General features: G+C 35.9%; 1 protein-coding gene and 1 non-coding gene across 2 annotated transcripts in view; both read left to right on the forward strand.

Annotated features, from left to right (window-relative positions):
• Positions 1-22,307, forward strand: part of GCFC2 (GC-rich sequence DNA-binding factor 2) — a 72,894-nt gene extending 50,587 nt beyond the window's left edge. The window contains exons 10-17 of the mRNA XM_065890797.1: positions 268-467; positions 2,417-2,567; positions 8,325-8,449; positions 14,462-14,538; positions 16,012-16,078; positions 18,027-18,173; positions 21,235-21,359; positions 22,190-22,307. Of these exons, the coding sequence (XP_065746869.1) occupies positions 268-467; positions 2,417-2,567; positions 8,325-8,449; positions 14,462-14,538; positions 16,012-16,078; positions 18,027-18,173; positions 21,235-21,359; positions 22,190-22,307 (1,010 nt within the window). The remainder of the gene's footprint in view (positions 1-267; positions 468-2,416; positions 2,568-8,324; positions 8,450-14,461; positions 14,539-16,011; positions 16,079-18,026; positions 18,174-21,234; positions 21,360-22,189) is intronic.
• LOC136134290 (U6 spliceosomal RNA) lies at positions 12,093-12,196 on the forward strand. The gene has a single exon (XR_010656569.1). It is a non-coding gene; the product is annotated as a U6 spliceosomal RNA (small nuclear RNA).
• Positions 22,308-22,580: the final 273 nt, after the last annotated feature.

The following is a 22,580-nucleotide window of genomic DNA, read 5'->3' on the forward strand; positions in this document are numbered from 1 at the left end:
TTATAGGGAACATAGTTATGATGATGAAATGAGGTAATGTATTTATAATGTTTGGGCATATAGCTGGGCTCAGTAAACGGCAGACTTTATTAGTGTCAGTTGTTACTAAAGTATTTTTTTAATAAAACCTAATTTATATGTTAACGTCAAAGGATAGTTTTCAGCTCAGTTGATTACATAAGTTATACATAACTATGTTTATAGGAAGCAAACTTCAAGATCACAAACTTAAAATGCATAACATACAGAGACTCATTTTCTTCACAGGTGACATTTTACAGGATCATAAGAAGATTTTTGAAGATGTACACGATGATTTTTGTAATATCCAGAATATTTTATTGAAATTTCAACAATGGCGAGAAAAGTTTCCTGATTCTTATTATGAAGCTTTCATTAGTTTATGCATTCCGAAGCTTTTAAATCCCCTAATACGATTTCAGTTGATTGATTGGAATCCTCTTAAGGTACATAAGCTTAACATGTGAAAAAAATAATCCTGATCACATTTAGTTACTTAAATCCTCTAGTTATCAGGTTAACTATAAAGTACCATTCCTTTAGAGTTGGAATTGATAATTTGTGCTTTGGAGTAATAGTCTGCACTCATCTTTTCTTGGTTCTCACTCTGTTTTTAAGGCTGAGTGACACTTAACATCAGTAAAGGAAACACTTTTTCTTTTAAATCTTCTTCTATGATAAGTTTAAGATCACTCAAAAAAGTAAAGGTAGGGGCTTCCCTGGTGGCGCAGTGGTTGAGTCCGCCTGCCGATGCAGGGGACACGGGTTCGTGCCCCGGTCCGGGAAGATCCCACATGCCGCGGAGCGGCTGGGCCCGTGAGCCATGGCCGCTGGGCCTGCGTGTCCGGAGCCTGTGCTCTGCAACGGGAGAGGCCACAACAGTGAGAGGCCCACGAACCACAAAACAAAACAAAACAAAAAAAACAAAAAAAAAAAGTAAAGGTAGTATTAGACCTTAAGAATTTTACAGTCTGTTTGAGTGAAATTCAAAATAGGTACCAAGAGTTCTGAAGTTGGAGATGACATAATGGGAATACTTGGCTAGGAAAGCTACAATGAAGATGAGGAATTTAAATGAGGATTTGAAGGATATATAGAATTTAAACAGGAAGACAGAGGAAGGAAAAGGTATTTTATGAAGGTACATAAGGATAAATATTAGTTTAGTAGAGACTGCGTAGATCCTAAATTAAGAGATATGAACTTATTTTGATAGATAATGGGAGGCGTGACATGATGAAGGTAATGTTTTAGGAAGCCCTGAGCAACAGGCTAATTTGGAGGCTAGGGAGAAAGAGTTGAAGGTATATACTGAAAGGCTATTGCTGTAGCCCAAGTGCAGGGTGAAGAATTCCTCACGTGGGGTGATAGTGACAAAGGGAAGAGAAAGAAAGTGTTGATTACAAGTGGCATTATGAAGTAAGAATCAGTAAAATACTGAGAATAAACCTAACACAACATATCAGAAAGATGACCTCAAGATTTGGAGTCTGAGTTATTAGTACAATGGTAGTTCCATTCATAAAAATGGTGACTTTTCAGAGAGGAAAACGGTTTTGATGGAAGTTTTACTTTATAGACAATGAAATGATGATGGGACATCCATGTGGATATGCCTGTTAAGCAAGCAGAAATGAGAAAATGAAACTCTAGGAAGAAAGGAGAGCTGAAAATAAAGATTTAACAAAGTAAAGGATGGATCCTTGTCGTTTTATCTTCCTCTGCTCTAGTCATGCATGCCTTTAGGCTCTGTGTTAGGGCCATGCAGTGTTCATAGTTTAGGAGCCAAGCTTATCCCTAAGAAAGTGGTAGATAGTTTGTCGGAAAGCAGCCTAGTTGTTAACCACTCCAGCTGAACTGAGTACTCTGTTACATCTAGCAAAGATCTGTTCATTCAGTTATTCAACAAATAATAATTGACCATCTGCTGTTTGTTTAATAATAAGCTAAACCACATGCAAAGTATATATTTGTGCCAGTGAGACTCGAGAGAGCCAGAAGTGAATTTTGCGTGAGGTAAGTGTATTTTTATAAATAAATTCCGTGGCTATTTTAAGTGCTTTTGTTATAAATGTATACTTTGCTCCTAACAGTACCTGCCATGTAGTAGGCTCTGAACACATAGTGGACATTTCTGGATATGAATGAATGCATGAAACGCAGTGTTCTGTCCTACTGCCTAGGCATCATGTCTTAGTCATGTCATCCTGCCTAGCCTTGGTGGTCTAGTACTGTATACATTGGGTTAAAATATGGAATTATTCTCCTTTGATCCTTAGAGAAGCTCTGGTAATTACTGAAAAAGTTAACTTTTTTTAAAATTTTAATTTAATTAATTTAAAAATAAACTAATGTTTAAGAATTTATTTATAACTTAGATAATTTTATTTATAAGTTTGATTCCATAGGTTTAAAACAAATGCCATGGTTCACATCTATAGAAGAATTTATAGATAGCAGTATGGAAGATTCAAAGAAGGAAGATAGTTCTGATAAGAAAATCTTGTCTACTGTCATCAGCAAAACAATTATTCCTCGACTTACAGGTACTGTTTTGTAATTTTTATTTTGTAAATTTTGTTTACTGTTTTGTAATCTTGATAAAATTAAATTGTTCTTTGGCAAAGTGTAGGATCATTAATTTCTGTTAACAGTCACAAATTTTTTTGGACGTTTTTGAACACAACAACTGTAATATGCAGTAAAAAGCAATAGATGTTATAATTTAAGCTGATTAAAAAATGCTTGTTTGTGCAAATGATTGGCTATCAAACTCCTGATACTTTTGGATCTTTAGGATTTGTGACATTAGCGTTACTTTTATTTTTATTGTTTTAAATTATTTTATTTTAGGCTGCGTTGGGTCTTCATTGCTGCACGCAGGCTTTTCTCTAGTTGGCGGCAAGCGGGCTCTAGAGTGCAGACTCAGTAGTTGTGGCGCACGGGCTTAGTTGCTCTGCGGCATGTGGGATCTTCCCAGACCAGGGCTCAAACCCATGTGCCCTGCATTGGCAGGTGGATTCTTAACCACTGCACCACCAGGGAAGCCCTAGCATTACTTTCATTAGTTACTTTTTTGTAAGTCATTTATTAGGGGCACACTTTCATCTCTACTACATGTATTTCTTTCTTTCCCTTAACTTCTCCCCTTATGTTTCTTTTTTTTTTTAATTTTTATTGGAGTATGGTTGATGTACAATGTTGTGTTAGTTTCAGATGTACAGCAAAGTGAATCAGTTATACATATCCACTCTCTTTTTGGATTCTTTTCCGATATAGGCCATTACAGAGTACTGAGTAGAGTTCCCTGTGCTACAGCAGGTCCTTATTAGTTATCAATTTTATATATAGTAGTATGTACATGTCAATCCCAATCTCTTGATTTACCCCTACCCCCCATCCCCTGGTAACCATAAGTTTGTTTTCCATATCCATGACTCTACTTCTATTTTGTAAATAAATTCATTTGTACCCTTATTTTTAGATTCCACATATAAGCGATAACATGTGATATTTGTCTTTGTCTGACTTACTTCACCCAGTATGGCAATCTCTAGGTCCATCCATGTTGCTGCAGATGGCATTATTTGTTCTTTTTTATGGCTGAGTAATACTCCATTGTATATATGTACCACATCTTCTTTATACATTCCTCTGTTGATGGACATTTAGGTTGCTTCCATGTCCTGGCTATTGTAAACAGTGCTGCAGTGAACATTGGGGTGCATGTATCATTTTGAATTATGGTTTTCTCCAGGTATTTGCCCAGGAGTGAGATTGCTGGGTCATATGGTAGTTCTATTTTTAGTTTTTTAAGAGACGTCCCATACTGTTCTCCATAGTGGCTGTACCAATTCACATCCCCGTCAACAGTGTAGGAGGGTTCCCTTTTCTCCACACCCCCTCCAGCACTTACTGTTTGTGGACTTTTTGATGATTGCCATTCTGACCGGTGTGAGGTTATATACCTCATTGTAGTTTTGATTTGCATTTCTCTAATAATTCGTGATGTTGAGCAGCTTTTCATGTGCTTTTTGGCCATCTGTATGTCTTCTTCTTCGGAGAAATGCCTATGCAGATCTTCTGCCCATTTTTTGATTGGGTTATTTGTTTTTTTGATATTGAGCTGCATGAGCTGTTTGTATGTTTTGGAGATTAATCCCTTGTTGGTTCCTTCATTTGCAAATATTTTCTCCCATTCTGAGGCTTGTCTCTTTGTTTTGTTTATGGTTTCCTTTGCTGTACAAAAGATTTCAAGTTTAGGGAATTCCCTGGCAGTCCAGTGGTTAGGACTCCATGTTCTCACTTCTGATGTCCTGGGTTTGATCCCTGGTTGGGGAACTGAAATCCCACAAGCCATGTGGCGTGGCCCAAAAAAAGATTTTAAGTTTAATTAGATCCCATTTGTTTATTTTTGTTTTTATTTTCACTGGGAGGTGGATCAAAAAAGATCTTCCTGAAATTTATGTTAGAGACTGTTCTGCCTATGTTTTCCTCTAAGAGTTTTATAGTGGCTGGCCTTACATTTAGGTTTTTAATCCATTTTGAGTTTATTTTTGTGTATGGTGTGTTTTTTCTTTCTTTAAAAAACATTACTACATTTCCCTCACATCTGCCACCAGCACTTAGAAGCCCTTGGGCATTGATGCTTGTGCTTCAGTCTGAAGGCTTGTTTTATCTGAAATTGTACTTGATAAGGATCTGTTCCACCATGTCACTGAGAATGAATTCTGACTACAAAGTCTGCAGAACTCTTAAAAGATGAAGCAACTTACTTTATAGTGCTTCTCAGCCAACTTGACTATACTTTAAAGATTTTTTTTCATATAACTTGTAGTGCAATCATGGGTATCTTAGAAAGATAGTACTTTTAACTATTTACTTTTAGCTATTAAGCACTATTAATGATAGCATAGAATATATGTGCCTCATTTAAGTACTCATCTGGAAACTCCAAATATTTCACTTACAATTAAACAGTTACTCAAATAAGTAGCATTATAAGAAATTAATACTGTATATTTATTCTCAAGTCCTATCCTGGACCTTCTTCATGAGCTCCCTAGGTAATCCCTGGCATACTCTCCTCTAGTGCCATCTATATCTGTGTTGCTCAGTATGGTAACCACTAGCAATATGTAGCTATTAAAATATAAATTTCAAATTAGTAAAATCAAAATTCAGTTCTCAGTCACACTAGACACATTTTAAATCTTCAGTAGCCATATATCACTCATGGCTATCATATTAAATAGTGCAGATGTAAGATGTATTTTCCATCATCACAGAAAGTTCTTTTGGATGGTACTATTCTGCTTCATTTTAAATCAAAAAGAACTGGAAGAACAAGTCCAGATGTCTTCTTAGAGCACCAGATCTCTCTTATCAAAGTATCTTCTGAGTACATCTACTTGACAACTTAAACTCCACATGCAAAATCATACTTGCCGTCTTTGCTGCAGACCTGCTCCTCTCATATTCTTTGTTTGGAAAATGGTACCTCCATCTACCCACATATTCAAACCAGAACTTTCAAGTCATCCACTCCTCCCCTTTTCTTACCTCCTTATATAAGCAATTGCCAAGTCTGTTTTTTTTTTCCTTTTTCTAACCCATTTTCTATACAAAAACCATGGTGATCTATCTAAAATATGTCTGATTCTGTCATACCTCACGTAAAACACTTTAATTATTCTTAACTGTCTTTAGGATGAAGTCTAAACTCTTTAACATGCTTTCCAGGCCTTTCAGGATTTTGTCTCTGTTTAGTAGTGCTTTAGCCCCATCTCCTGCCATGCTCAGTTCCTTCTTCCCCTCATTTCCACCTCTACTGGACTTAAGCTATATTCTCCTTGGCCTTTATACCTTCTGCCGTCCATCCACTTGACAAATCTACCTCTTTCATCTAGCTAACTTCTCCTCATCTTTCAGAACTCAGTATGGACATTGCTTCTAGGAACTGGATTAGGCATACCTTTCAGGGTTCCTGTGGCACTCTGAACTCATACTTAGGGTGGCATCTATGCATTAAATTATTTGTATTTGCCATTAGACAGAATTGTTCAGAGGCAGTTACCTAGTCTTACTTATTGCTTTGTTTCCTGTCATTAATGTTAGGCGCATAGTAGGCTCTCAGTATTAGTTGACCAAATATTTCTAAGATTATTACAAGCCTAACCTTCTAGATGCCTGAGAAATCACTGTTTTATATTTGACTTGGGATGTTTCTTTTTAACCTATTTACATTTTTTAAAGTTATTCAGGGCTTCCCTGGTGGCGCAGTGGTTGAGAGTCCGCCTGCCGATGCAGGGAACACGGGTTCGTGCCCCGGTCTGGGAAAGATCCCACATGCCACGGAGCAGCTGGGCCCGTGAGCCATGGCCGTTGAGCCTGCGCGTCTGGAGCCTGTGCTCTGCAACAGGAGAGGCCACAACAGTGAGAGGCCCGCGTACCGCAAAGAAAACTTTAAAAAGTTATTTAACATGTATTTTACAAGGGTCAAGCACAGTTGTTACTTCAGTGTATACAACAAAATAATAATCCCTGCTCTCATGGAGCTTACATTCCATGAAGAAGACAAAGGATAAACAAGATAAATAAATAAAATCTAGAGTATGTTGGTTAAAAGGACCAAGGAGAAAAATAAAGTAAGGGAAAGAGATACAAATTACGAAAGAGTAGTGCAATTTAAAATAGGTTGGCCAAGGAAAGCTTTCCTGGGAAGGTCACAAATGAGCAGATTCCAAAAGGAAGTAAAGAAGTGGGCCATGTGAATATCTGAGGTAACAGCATCCAAGGCAGCAGAAACAGCAAGTACAAAGGCCCTGAGGCAGGAGCTAGCCTGATTTGCTTGAAAAACAGCACATAAGCCAGGGTAACTTTAGTAGAGTGAGCAAGGGGGAGACTAAGAAGAGGTGAGCAGGATGACTGGCTGTGTCATATGGGGCCTTATAATCATTTGTAAGGAGAGTTTAGAGCAGAGAAGTGACGAGATCTGCCTTAACATTTTAACAGAATTACTCTGGTTATTGTGTTGAGAATGAACTGTAGGCAGACCAGTTAGGAAACTTTTGCAGTAATCCAAGCAACAGATGATAGTAGCTTAGGCTTGAGTGTTAAAAGCTGGAAAGTGGTTGAATTCTGTATAAAGTATAAATATAAATAGGAAAGAGAAGGTAAGTGACCAGAGTCCTGAGGTACTCCTGCATTTAGAAAGTCAACAAGATGACAAACAGACAGTAAAGGAGACCAGAGAGGTAGGTGGGAAACGGGGGTAGTATCCTGGAAGCCAAGTAAGGAAAAGTGTTGCAATTGTTGCTGATAAATCAGATGGGGAGTAGAATCAACCATTAGATTTTACAAATGTGAAGGTTATCTGTGACTTGGTAAGAGTAGTTTAGGAGAATAGTTGGAGGTAAGGCCTAACTGAAGTGAATTCAGGAGTTTGAGGAGAGAAAATGGAGATAGGAAGTTTTTTAAGTAATTTTGTTGTAAAATGAAGCAAAGAAGTAAAACAGCACTGGAGGGGAAAGTAGGGTCAAGAGAGGGATTATTTTTAATACAAGAGAAATAATTGTAGACTGATAGAAAAGATCCAGTGGAAGTGAGAGGGCAGAATTCCGGGAACAGGATCTTCAAGAAAGCCGAAGGGGTTGGGGTCTTTTGTACAAATAAAGGGTTGGCCTTGGCAAGGAGTGTAGTGCTTCGTCCATAGGAATGGGAGACAAGTTAGAGTTTATGAGCACAGGTGCTGGTAGTTGTGTACATGCTGTAGGAGGACCTTGTGGAGCTTCTCTTCGGATTGATTCTATTTTTCTCATCAAATGGGGAAGTAATCAGCTGAGAGTGAGAGCAAGTGTAGAGAAAAGAAAACGTAAGAAATAGTCATCTGGAAGAGTAAAGTCCACTAACTGAGAGCAAGGAGGAAGGATAAGGCAGGAAATAATTGTCTAGGCCAGAGGGAAAGAGAATGGGCCAGGGAAACAGAATGTGATTGCTGGGCAGCATTAAGGTCTCACTGGAGTTTCATGGTGATCAATTTAAAGTGTATTTTTTTCCAGCCATGTTTTAGCCGCATGGTTGCAGGCACAGATGCTGTGACAAGGTGATTTAACTAGGGTTGCAGTTGAGCCAGACTGCAGCAACAGAGAGTATATGCAAATACATAATGGTACTGATTGTCATGGATTTTAAACCACATAAGGAGGGAAGTAGTGTTTGCTAAAGGCCTCAATTGTTTATATGTGACAAGCAAAGCTCAGTCTAGTAACTAAATTGTGCACCACCAAAAATTTTTGTTTCAGACTTTGTAGAATTCATTTGGGATCCCTTGTCAACCTCACAGACAACAAATTTAATAACACAGAGCAGAATGATTTTTGAAGAACATTCCACTTGTGAAAATGAAGTTATTAATAAAGGCAAACAGGTAATAATTTCTAGAATTATGAATTTCTTGATATATTTGTAAATCAATATAATTTATTATAAATCTTTGTTTACGGAAGATGCAGAAGAAGTAATTATCAGAAAACTATTTAGGGAAAAATATTTAGGATTGACCATTTTTTGCTCTTTATAATTAATAAGATGAAAGAATACACCTTGATATTTCTGAACACTCTTACAGGAATGGTAATGCTTATAAAAGGATACACATACATTCAATAAGATCCAGATTATTACTTTCATTCTTATTAGCTTATTTCTCTCTGTTTAGTGGTCTGATTTGTGTTCTCATGGCCCAGCCAGCTGTCTTTCAGGTTTGTGAATATACATTGGCCCTGCAGAGACGAAAAGGCATAAATATATTAGTGCAAATTCATTCCTTCTAAAAGAAAAAAATACTAATTACCTTTGTTTTTTGGCAAAAGTGTAGTAATATTATGACCTTATTTTAACAATGATTTTAAAACTAGGCTAACATTCATTATACTAACTAGTTTTCTATAATCTGCCAAAGTTGAGAACAGTAATCTCTTTGAGGATTCAAGCTTCAATAGGATAGATTCTCATCTTAGCATAATTTAGAATTGAGTTTCACTGAACATAAGACATAAAGAGGAAGGAACTTTTTAGAGGCTCTTTTGAGAGTGTTGAATCTTACTCTTATTGTAGTACTCTTGTTTTATCATTCTGTTTGTTGATAATATTGTATACTCATGCAGTTAAATAAGTAAACCAATTTTACGTTGAGTTTTAAGAGAATTAAGAGAGAGATTGACAGACTGGAGGGTACCCAGAGTGGAATAACCAAGGTGGTTGAAAAAGCAAGGAGACATGTCATATTCATATTCTGAACACCAGTAAGTTTTAGCACTTGGAATTGCTGTCATGAACAAGGGAAGCTGTTAGAAATAAGAGGGAGAATAGGGATACCAGCATGATTCTGCCTTTAAGAAGCATGTTATCTTAGAGGAAACAAGATGTACATAAACTGTTATTTCAAATAGGAAGTAAGTGGGAGTGACAAGGAGCACTTGTTTATCTAACTCCTGCTGTGTACTAGGCACTCTGTTAGGTCTTATTCCTGTATCATCCAACTTAGTCCCAGCAATCCGATTAACAACGGTGATAGCTTAATCTTACAGTTGAAGAATCTGAATCTTGAAAGGTTGTTCACAGTAAAGCCTTGAGTCAGAACTAGGATTTGTACCTTGGTTATTAGTCTTACTTTAAAGCCCAGGCTTATCTCACTGACCACATTGCCTCCCCATGAGTGGCCCAGATAAAGGGCTATGAACCTCAAAAGAGAGGCAGGAGAGAGAATTTCCTTTCTGCAGTGAAAGAATTTTTGTTAGATGTGGCATTTGAGCAGGGACCTGAAGGAAGGAATAGGATTTGAACAGTAGCAACTGATGGAGAAAGGGCATTTTCCACTTACCCACAACAGGATAAAAGCATGTGAAAATCATGCAGGAATTAGAGAGATTCAACTAAAAAGAAGATGTGCATAGAGATAGTGTTTATATTTGAAGAAGGAATAGATTTATTCTGTGTTGTTATAAAGCACAGAACCAAGATTAGTAGGTTAGAGCTACAAGGAAGCAGCTATATAGTCCTGTATTTGCTCTCTATGTGGGATTATTTAACTATAGCCCAAATGTAAATAGTGCTTTGCCATTTTTTAAACACTTTCACATTTTCTCATTTGATCCTCGCAACCTTGTAAAATGTGTGGACTTTAATTGCATTTTACAGGTGAAGGAGCTGGGGCCCAGAGTTCCAAGTCACTTTTAAAAGATTAAAGTGGCAGGCCCAGCACTTTGTAACCACTAAAGTCTTTCAGTGGTGTTATGGATCCACTCATGAAGTCTTTACACTGGTAATTTAAATTCTGGAAGCCCTCCCACTCTGAATGTTGAAAATGGGGTCTTTGCATTCGTAGGAGACTAGAACTACATCAGGACTTTCAACTTTGGCACTCGGCACAGATAGTTCTTTGTGGGAGGCTGTCCTATGCATTAAGATCCCCTGGTCTCTACTCACTAGATGCCAGTAGCACTTCCCCGTCTTGACAACCAAAAATATCTCTAGACTTATAAAATATTCTGAGGCATGGCAAAATTATCCCTACTTGAGAATCAGTGTACTACGTAATATTCCAGGTTAGTAACACAGTTTGCCAGTGATTTTTGAAGAGAATGAGAAAGGTTCCAGAAGAACAAGTCAGACAGTGTAGTTCCTGATTTTGAAGTGAAAAGCAAATGATTCTGTAAACTAATGTCTGGTGAGAATAGTTTTGATTCTGGTTAATGTTCTAAAATAGATTATTACAGAGATGGATTACGAGCACTTAAAATAAGAAATCAGTGTTTACTGTAATCTTTCATTGATGGGGTTCCTAAATACAAACAACTATTTATCAAAGCATATTCTTCCATATTATCTCAGTTACTTTCACTGATAAATAAGGTACTGTACAGGTACAGTAGATAATGTATTTAAATATGTTAAGATTTTCTTACGGATCAAATGGGAAAAGATATGGTATAGTCAGATATACAGAAAACTGGTAGAGTATACCTAAAGAATACTGACCCATAGGGCCAGAATCTTCTCAGCTTTGTCCTGTTCAGTATTTTTATTGAACTGGATGAAGATGTAAAATACATGCTAATAAAATTTCTCAATGGCAGAAAGCTAGGAATTCTGTCATAGATCTATGGATAAAAGAATTAGAATCCAAAAGAATTTCAAAATACTGAGAAAATGGAGTGACTCTCAAAACATAAAATGTAAAAGGAATATACATATGTCCTACCATTGTGTTCAAAAACTCAACTGCATAAATACAAGATGGGAGAGGCACAGCTTTGAAGCAACCATAGGTAACACAGAGAGGGATTATAATCAACCGTAAACCCAATATGAGTCAACAGTGTCACTTGAGTAGCAGAAAGACTAATGGGAGTTCATCCTACTAGGTGTCTGCTCTTTTGAGTAAAAATGTTGTATGTGCTTTCCTCACAAGTAAGACTTCCCTGGGTATTTTGCATTTAATTTTAGGTTAAAGTATATTAAATGGAGAGTGTCTAAGATGGTATGGGAAAGAGAAAATGTAGAAAAGTGAGATATCAATCTTAAACCTGAAGAGTTTTCATAGGGAAGGATGATTAGATTTGCTCTGCATGATCCTGAGAAGTAACCGGGACCAACGTATGGAAGGTGTAGGGGAGAGAAGTTTGTTTCTCATTAACTGAAATCTAATAGTCAAAAGATGCCCGAAGTTATGCACAGCCTCAGGGGATAGTGCATAGGTTGGGTGACCGGTTAGTGGAAATGTGAAAGTGACATCAGATGAATGCTTAGATAGATTGGTAGTTTTCAAATTTCTTTTTCTATCCACAGAAACTTTTTCAAATAAAGTCTTACATACCCCTGTACACAGACACACACAAAAGTAATGCTGCTCTTGCTGTGGTGAGCACCTACTCTCATTCTCCCCTGAGGGCCTCAACATCTGCCCATGCCACCCAGGATTATCACTATGGATATGCAGAGCATCATAAAAACTACTAGCCAGAGCTTTTAAGTGCCTTTTCAGAGCTGTTTTAGAGTCTCTATACAGTGCTCACTTCGGCAACGTGTACATGCTAAAATTGGAATGATACACAGATTAGGATGGCCCCTGTGCAAGGATGACACACAGATTCGTGAAGCATCCCATATTTTTATCACGTGTGTGAAACTCTGAAAATTGTAAAGCATTGTAGAATTTAAAGAACCTTTCAATAAGAAAATAAAAAAATAAAAAGTCTGTGTACAGAAGTGCGTGTAGTTGTTAAAACTTTACACTTTAGAGAACTTTGTTTTTCCACCAAAGGTATTTTACTACTTGGAAAAGTTAATGAGCTCCGAGTTATAAAATATGTGAATTTAAGTTTTCTTTTGTTTTAAACAATTATTTGGAAATAATGGCAAACTTACAGAAAACTCTCATGAATAAAAATAGCATATTCATAGGCCTTTTACCCAGATTGACTTGTCGTTAATGTTTTGCCCCATTTGCATTAGTGTTTGCTCTCCCATTAGATATACACATACACACACACGATTTTTTTTCTCCTGAACACTTTTTGAGAGTAAGTTGCATATTTGCTAAGGATAGTCTGTTACATAACCATAGTACAATTAGCAATTTCAGTAAATTTAACAGTACTTAATCTACCATCCATATTCTACTTCTGTCATTTGACTCAATAAAGTCCTTTATAGCATTTTTTAGAGAACTATTTTTAAGAAACAAAAATTAATATGGAAATATTTATCAAGGCTGAGATTCAAAATCATTTACATTAAGTGGAAAAAAATCAAAGCATAATTGTATTTTAAAAGCATTCAAGAGGGCTTCCCTGGTGGCGCAGTGGTTGAGAGTCTGCCTGCCGATGCAGGGGACACAGGTTCGTGCCCCAGTCCGGGAAGATCCCACATGCCGCGGAGCGGTTGGGCCCGTGAGCCATGGCCACTGAGCCTGCGCGTCAGGAGCCTGTGCTCCACAGCGGGAGAGGCCACAACAGTGAGAGGCCCACGTACTGCAAAAAAAAAAAAAAAAAAAAAAAAAAGAATTCAAAATGTTTGAGAGAGTAAAAGAAAATTGAGTTTTTGTTTTTAATGTTAATATTGATATGCAGCCATTTGAGGAATATGTTACAGGTATTTAAGTGAAAAGAGAAACAGGACTTCAGTTAGATACACCTTTCATGAAAAAATATATTTGGTTGAATTCTACATTTATGAGTAACTTGCTTAGTATAGGGTATATGACAGCTTAATTTGTGCTACACACATTGTCACTGACTTAAAAAAATAACTTTCCCTCTAGTATGTAGTATGCCCTTTCCATTTTTCAAATATGGATTCCTTTTTTAAGTGTAAGACCAGTATCTTATTATAGAAATTTTTATCCTAGTACAAAGACTGATACCATTGTAGGATATTTTCAGCCTACCTTTTATTTCAGAATTTTAATACTAATGGACATGTACACTCGTATCCTACTTCTTCCACTTAAATATTAAACATTTAAATTTGCATGTTACTACAGTCTTCATAAACTTTAGCTAAATATTTCATGCACTGGATGGACATAACATGATGTCCTTAAAAGTTCCCATGATTCAATGTTTTGGTTATTTTCAATTTTTGATATACAAACAATAAAATGAATTTGCCAAAGTGAATATACTATGTCAAAGGATATTGACAAACCAGGGAAGAAACCATATTTATAAAGCATCTACAAATCAATAAGAGATAGAACCTAATTTAAATTAAAAAAAAAAACATATGTAGACAAGCGTCTTAATTGGATACTTTGCAAAGGGGCATATCCAAATGGTAAATAAGAATATGAGAAGATGCTCAACATCAGATTACTCAATAGGAAAATAAAAATTAAAATATGACTACATACTCACCAGAATTGCAAGTATTTAAAAACTCTAAAAATACCAGGATTTAGTAAGGGTGTAGAGAAACAGGATTTCTCATACATGGCTAGTGGGAATATAAATGGCATACCGCTATTTCAGAAAACAATTTGGCATTCTGTACAAAGTTGAAGATATAAACATGAACTGTATTCCAGCAGTTCTATCTCTACATATGCCCATTAGAATTATATGCCCATGCATACTAAAAGACATGTTCTACAAGAACTTTTATAGCAACATGATTCATAGTAACCCCTAAACTGAAGACCATCTAAATAAATGTTCCATCATGCAACAGAATATTGTGCTGCAGTGAAAAGGCACCAACTACTGCAACGTGCAACAACATGGATGAATGCAGTTCTCTTGTACCTAACTGATAGTTATTTTAACACCTAAGTCTGTGAGTGTGTACAAATTTGCACTATTCTGTTAAAATTGCTTCTTTTGGTAAACACATTTCTACCTATAACTATCAGTGATGCTTTTAAATTTTTTAAAAATAGGATTTACTTAAACCCATTGTTTCAAGAATGAAGAAGGCAATAGATGATGATGTTTTTATTCCTCTATATCCAGAGAGGTAAGAGTTGCTAATTTCTAGATTTTATGAAATAGTTACTCCTGCAATACAGATTCATTTAAGAGTGTAATGTAGAAGAAACTAAATGTATTAAGTGTTTACAAAACACACATACCTATTAAGATGCAAATTGAGATTTCAACAAATATTTTTCAGTCACCTTTTATATTGCCGTGTATGATGTCTGGCACTTGGACATAGGTTTTAGGGGGGTTTTTTGGTTGGGGGTGGTGGTTAATGATATTCCTAAGAACATGACAGTTGGCATGGCAGAGTGCTTAGAACCACAGATTCTGGAGCCCAGATTCACCATTACTAGATATTTGACCTTGGGCCTTTCTGTGCATCAGTGTCCTTGTATATAAAATTGGGCATTAAATTAATGCCTACCTCACAGGACATTGTGAAGATGAAGGGAGTGCTCAGAACAATGCCTGACACGGAAAACCCAGCATAAGGCCTGGAACATCACTGAGGGGCCAGAAACTGCATCTTTGAATTCTGTATTTACCTTTAAATGATCAAACAAGTAGTATTTGATGCATATTCTTACATTTGTTAAGAAGGCATCAGTTATAGTAATGGATCATGAACTGAAGCTGTAGAGTACTTACAGGATGGAAGAGCTGTATGGAAAGAAAAGAAAGGAACTTCTAAGCTTGCTAGTTAATGTGAATCCTGAAGAGATGCCTGCATGTAAAAATTCCCCCCCAGTAAGGTTTGTAATATTTTAGATAAGTAATATAGTCCCATGGTTAAAAAGTATGAATGTGTATTTTTAAACTTTATGTTTAAAATGAAAAGTCTTACTCCCTCCCATTCCTGACCTCCATCCACCCAGTTTTTGCCCTTCCTTCTCTGTACACATACATGCATGCAAGAATGCTCAATGTTGGTAATTTTTTTTTTACCTTTTCAGAATTTCTTTATGCAATTAGAATTAAATACTTATAGAATTTTAATACTTATAATGCAATTAGAATTAATCTTATTTTCCTCTCCTTTTTTATATATTTACTTATAAAGTAAGTATATTGTAGTCATAACCATTGTTATGTACCTTACTTTTTTGACTTAGTACATCTTTGAGATCTTTTATGACATCACATAAGTTGTTTCCTCAGTCTTTTTTAAGCTGCACAATATGCCATTATATAGATGTACTGTAATTGACGAGCATGTAAGAAGTAAACCATTACTCACAATGTTGGGAATCATTTTATGGACATATTATTCTGTACATGTGGAAATGTATCTACAGAAGGCATTCTCAGACATGTATTTATTGAGTCAAAAGTGTGCATGCATTTGTAATTTTAGTAGATATCACCAGAGCACCTCCTTTTATATTCTGTTAAGGCTTAGTTTGGTTGATTTTAAAAAAACAAAACCATTCAGATTTTTAAACTCTGTTTCTGAAAGATGAACAGTCATTTGCATTTTCTTCTTTCTCTTTCTTTTGCTTCAAATTAGTGCTGTAGAAAACAGAATGTCACCACATTCAAAGTTCCAAGAAAGACAGTTCTGGTCAGGTCTAAAGGTAAGCAGAAAACGGCAGGAATAAAACTAATTGTTTTTATTTTTTAAAAAATTTACTATAGAGTGAAGATCAGCAAAATTCTGTAAAGGACCAGACAGTAAATATTTTAGGCTTTGTAGGTCATATGGTCTCTGTTGAACTGTTCAGCTCCGCCACTGTAGTACAAACAGTCATAGACAATATGTAAACAAATGAGCGCATGTCTTTGGTTCAGTAAGCTTTACTATCATTTAAAATTACAAAAACCATTCTTGGGACTTCCCTGGCAGTCCAGTGGTTAAGACTCCACGCTCCCAATGCAGGGGCCTGGGGGTTTGATCCCTGGTCAGGGAACTAGATCTCCCATGCCGCAACTAAGAGTCCGCATGCCACAACTAAAAGAGCCCACGTGCCACAGTCCCGCATGCTGCAATGAAGATCCCTCATGCCGCAACTAAGACCTGACACAGCCAAATAAATAAATATTTTAATACATACATAAATAAATAAACATTCTTAGTTCACTAACTCTACGAAAACACGCAATAAGCTGTATTTAACTCACAAGCCATAGTTGTCTCACCCCTGGTCTAAATGATACAGGATGAAGTCGGTGCTAAGTCAGTGGCAAAGGAAGGTAAGGAAAAGATGGATTCAAAAGATATTAATTACGTATGAAGAATGTAGGGTGTTAGTCAAGTTTTTGACTTTGGCAACCTGGTAACTTATGATGACATTCTTTGAGGGCGTTGGAGGGGTTACAGGAAGAAGAAAAGGTTTGGGAGGAGAGAGAAGATCTGTTTTGGACATAGTGAATTTAATATCTATGGGACAAATGGAGGCAATTGGATATATGATTCTGAATTGCAGGGGACAGATCTGAGCTGGAGATTTGGGAGTCAACCACATATAGGCAGTATTTGGAGGCATGGTCATGAATGACAACCTCTGAGGAGATTGCATGAAGCATGAGAAGAAGGCTAAGGATAGACCCTTAGGAGATACTGAGATAAGAGGTGGGCAGAGAAAGTGGAGTCTTCAGAGAGGCCTTAAGAATGAGTTGTGAAACTAAGAATGGTCATAAGAAAGTGGCATCAGGGAAACTAAGTGAAGGGCCTTCAAGAACGAAGACTACAGATTGTTAATGCCCCTGAAGAGAATTAGAAAACAAATTTTTTTACTGGATTTGATGATGATAAGGTAATGGGTGACCTCAGCAAGAACAATTTTGATAGGGTGAATCAATACTTGTCATGTGGTTGAGTCAGGGAAAAGGCTTTTCAAGAAGAGGGAGCAACATCAAAAATGACATTGTGAAAAGGCATTGCATATTAGTACAATTGGATGTAGTTCAGCACCTAGCGTGATACATATATTACTGGAAAGAAAGTGGAAGATACCATAAAATTCACAGAAAGATCTGCATTTAGAGGAGGGAAATGCAACCCATGTTACTTTTATTAGATTTTCTTAAAAGTATTTTACCCAAGGTATCTCCAAAGTCACAGGTTATTATTAATCTTATTTTCTATATTAGAGCAGTGAGGTTCTCAGGTTTGATTGATTTCTCAAGGTCACACATTGGTAACCGTAGCACTGGCTTTAACAGCAGTGCTTTTATGAATCCTGAGGTCCTGTGGTCTTGTATCTGATGGCCCGAGCCTCCAGGAGAGTACGGATTGAGAAGGAAGACTTGATCAGGAAAGGCTCCAGCAAGGTAATTTGAAATAGATTTTGAGCGGTTGTCCTAAAAAAATGAAAATAGGATGAACAAATATATGGAGGTTGGAAAGAATCAAGTGTTTATTCAGAAATGTTTTCTGTTGATTCTAAAATTTACGGTTCCAACAGTGCCAATTGTAGTGAGAGTTTAAAAGAGTTTGACCAACTTTTTATGTTTGTTGGATACTATTACAGTTTTCCTTTGGAGAAAAGGTACATAGTCACTTGACATTTTATTGTGTTTTAGCTCTTCCGCAATATCCTTCTTTGGAATGAACTCCTCCCAGAAGACACCTTGCAAGAGCTAGGACTAGGGAAGCTGCTGAATCGTTATCTTATTATAGCTCTTCTCAATGCCATACCTGGGCCAGATGTTGTTAAAAAGTGCAACCAGGTAAGTTGTGTAGAAACTGATTCTAATTTTATCATTTTTAAAATTTAGTTATTAAAATCAATTTTGTAGCAAAATAATTAATATTATGGTACTCACATTAACAACAAATTAATTTAACAGACTAGAAACCCAGAAGAACCCAGTATTTTAAAAAAGTATACTGGTTAACTGTTTACAAAATGAATGTTAGATCCTCACCTCTCACTACATACCAATGTTACAGGTGAAGTAAAGACTTAAGTGTAAAAAAATGAAACTATAAAATATTGTACTAATAAGATAAATGACTATACCTGATGTTAAGGGAGTCCTTTCTGAACTTAAAAGCAAAAATGGTGAGAAAAAATAATAGATTTGACAAAAATATAAAACTTCAGTAAACCAAAAATGTATCAGGATTATTTGATTATTGTTAAAACTGGAAGATGGGTTCATTGGGCTCACTATACTTATTCTTTCTCCTGTTGTTTATGTTTGAAATTTTCTATAATGGAAAGTTAAAAAGAAAGTTGAAAAACAGAAAAATAAGTTACAATGCATAACGAGGATAAATACCCACATTTTTAAAAAGCAGTAAACAATTCAAATATTCTTATTGAAAATGACCAAAAGACATGCAACATGGTGAATTGCCTAATTCACCAAAACAAGAATATGCAAAGATAACTTCTAAACATGTGGAAAATATTAACAGTACTAATAATCAGAGAATTGCAAATAATACAGTAAGGATATTGTTTTTACCTTTATGCTGGCAAATTTTTTGCTGTTATTTCCATTATAATTTCCAGTATTGTCATAAGCACAGGGAAACAACAGCCCCACATCATTCCAGGGATACCGTTCATCTAGAACGTATGGAGTGGCAATTCTGGGAAATAGTTTCTGCACTATGGAAAGAGGAATACAATTCTGGAAACTATTTTGGCATGATTGCTATAAAACCTTTAAAGTTTATACCCTTTTACTTAGCAGTTTTACTTCTAGGAAATTATCCTATGTTAAAAAATCAGATGTGCATAAAGGTTTCTACATACAAAGAAAATTATTGTAGCATTATTTATAATAGATGACAGTTGGAAAGAACCTAAATGTCTAAAAATATTAGTGTCTATCCATAAGATAAAAGTCATGAGGAAAACTTGCTAAGAATGTGGGAAAATATTTACATTCTTAAATAAAATTTTTAAAAATATAAATATATATGTAATATTAGATAGCAGTTCCTAGACAACCTCCATTTTTCTAGCTGTGGTTTTTATTTCATGTAGTTTTAAACTACATTATCTACCAGAAATTTCAATCATCATCCATCCTATGTGTGTTTCAGGTTTCAGTTTAGTCCTCTTTGACCATAGGCTCTACTATGCAGAAGTAAGGAAGAGGATATATGACATTCTCTCCACAGCTTGTGGCCAGAAAACCAGGCCAAGACAATGCGTTTATAAGTCCCAGGATCATTTATGGAAAAGCTAGATAGTTTCTTCAGAATTTTATTGAGACTTGTGGTACAAAACAAGGGGAAAGCAAGGGCAAATGACATTAAATTCCAAGCCAGTAAGGGCTGGTTTTTAAACTTTAAAAAGATACAGTTTGCATGATAAGACTTATAGGACTTTCTGCCTTAGGCAATCAGTGTGTCTGTATTTTTTCTGGATAATTGAAAAAGGTGATTAAAAAATAGGATAAATCATTTTCCTCAACTGTGTTTTCAGTGTTGACCAGTCAGATTTATTTTAGAAAGAGTGCATTCCAGAACTTTCATTTAACATATTTTATAATATATATATGGTGCAACTTTCTACTTTCTAGAAGTACGTACTGATCTTGATCTTACCAACTATAGCAAAACCAAGAATTTCTTTAAATAGTATGATCTCAGATTTTTCCTTGCTCCCATTCTCTCTCCTTTTTTAAAAAAATTCTTCCTTCTGCTATGAGGACGTTTTTCTTTTCTTTTTTATTTTGTTAACATTTTTTTTTCCAAAACCTTTCCCCAAATCATGTATTACCTTTAACATGATGATGATAAGTGTTGTTTGGGGTTATTTTCCCCCCAAAAGAAAAAAAATGAATGCACATACATTGACTCTTTATGCTGCCATGGACATTTAAAGAAATGTATTAAATTACAAGAAAATCAAAACCATAATTAATTTTTTTCACTCAGTGTATCTTAGAATGACCTTGATTTATTTCTTCATGTAGATTATACACAAACTCACCCAATTTCTTACTGTGAAATCATATTAAATGTACCTATTTTGGGCTTCCCTGTGGCACAGTGGTTGAGAGTCCGCCTGCCGATGCAGGGGACACGGGTTTGTGCCCCCGTCCGTGAAGATCCCACATGCCGCGGAGCGGCTGGGCCCGTGAGCCATGGCCGCTGAGCCTGCGCGTCTGGTGCCTGTGCTCCGCAACGGGAGAGGCCACAGAAGTGAGAGGCCCACGTACCACAGAAAAAAAAAAAAATGTACCTATTTTATACAGTTGACCCTTGAACAACACAGGTTTGAACTGCATGGGTCCACTTCTACATGGATTGTTTCAATAAATACATACTAGAGTACTACACAATCCACAGTTGGTTGAATCCTTGGATGCCGAACCACAGATATGGAGGGCCGACTGTAAAGTTAATACACTGATTTTCGACTGCGAATGGGTCACTGCCCGTAACCCCCTGCATTGTTTAAGGGTCAAATGTAGGTATGTTAACTAAATGTGTTTTGTGTCTACACATTTCTGGTGTTTAGTTATAAATGTTTTGTACAATTTAACCGCTCAGAAATACAGAGTATTGAAAGTATTACAAGTACTAGGAAGTATTTATAAAGAGTAGTCTATTTTAAGCTCTTGGTATCAAAATATGATTTTTTTTTAAATATATAACCTTGACAGAAAAAACGGAAATTCTTAAAAGTTATTTAACCATGAACTATAAAATGGAAGAATAATACTCAAGCAACATGAGTACTATGAGGATTAAATGAAATTATGTTAGCTAAAAGTCCTTAGATAATAACTGTCATTATTAAAAATAATGTGTTTTGATTATCAGATAGCAGCATGTTTACCAGAAAAATGGTTCCAAAATTCTGCCATGAGAACATCTATTCCCCAGCTAGAAAACTTCATCCAGTTTTTACTGCAGTCTGCACGTAAATTATCTACAAGTGAAATCAGGTAATGCATATTTTATTTGTACCTCCATAAGCATAGTTTAGGGTTCCATTCTCAGCAATTTTTAGAAAGATTTGTACTTTACTTTTAAAAATCTAAGACTGTCACTGAAGAGTTAGGAGATATTTTCCTGTATGATCTTTAGAATCACTCAATATTTTATATTCACACCTCATGCATATTAGTTCATATTTTTAAATGTAAATCTCTTCCAAAATAAGCACTTCCAGAAAACTGTATCACAGGGGAATTTAAAATTAAAACTATAAATCAAAAGCCTCTTATCAAGCATGTTTTAAATGTCTTCTTAATTTTCCTAGCCATTTCAAAATCTCAACATTTGTTATGTACAGGTCTGCAACCTGGCATTTACCCAGCAGTAGCTAGATCTCTGTTTTGGATATCTCATTCACAGCACTAGATGTTTAAGGACTTAAATACAGCGGTATTCTGGCAAACCACCTCTCCAAAAAGAAAAAAAGTTAAAACCTCAAATTGTAGCATTTGATGATATCTGTGGATAAATACTGCTGCCAGGATAGCCCATATAAGCTGCTGGTAGCAGCAAACCACAAGTCAGATTTCTGATAGATTTGATCTATGCTTTTCTCCTTTTTTATAGTCATTCACATTAAAATTTGCCAGAATACATCCACTAATAGTCTGTATTGGAACTTCATGATTATGTGGAGAAGGTAGCATCTAAATATTTTATGCTATCTTAGATATTGGCATAAGGTAAAGTTTTTGTTTCAGATTAACTACTTATGATTCACTGTGCCCTTACACATTGCACTTCTAAAAGGGAAAATGCTTTTTTGTTTTTTTTTCAGGGATGAAGTCAAAGAAATAATTCTTATTCTGGTGAAAATAAAAGCTTTGAATCAAGCAGAATCCTTCATAGAAGAATATCACCTAGACCATCTTAAATCAGTAATTAAAGAAGTTTGAGTGAACTTTATAGGAAAGTACTAAAATGAGGTTTTAATATAGTCACACTTGGCTCTTTTGCTTGGAGAAAGAAGGAAAAAAAAAAAAATATGTTGCCACTTCTTTATTCCCAGTAATGGAGGGGAGGATTTGCAACACCCAAAAAGCAGGACTCTGTCTTTCCATTCCTTCCACCTTCTACCTTCTGGTATCATGAAAGGCTGCCCCTTTTTTTTGCAGTGTTTGCAGGAATTAGACACACAGGAACAGTAAGAGTTTAACATATTTCCATTT

Source organism: Phocoena phocoena, chromosome 14 (genome assembly GCF_963924675.1).
Source record: "Phocoena phocoena chromosome 14, mPhoPho1.1, whole genome shotgun sequence".
NCBI lineage: Eukaryota > Metazoa > Chordata > Mammalia > Artiodactyla > Phocoenidae > Phocoena > Phocoena phocoena.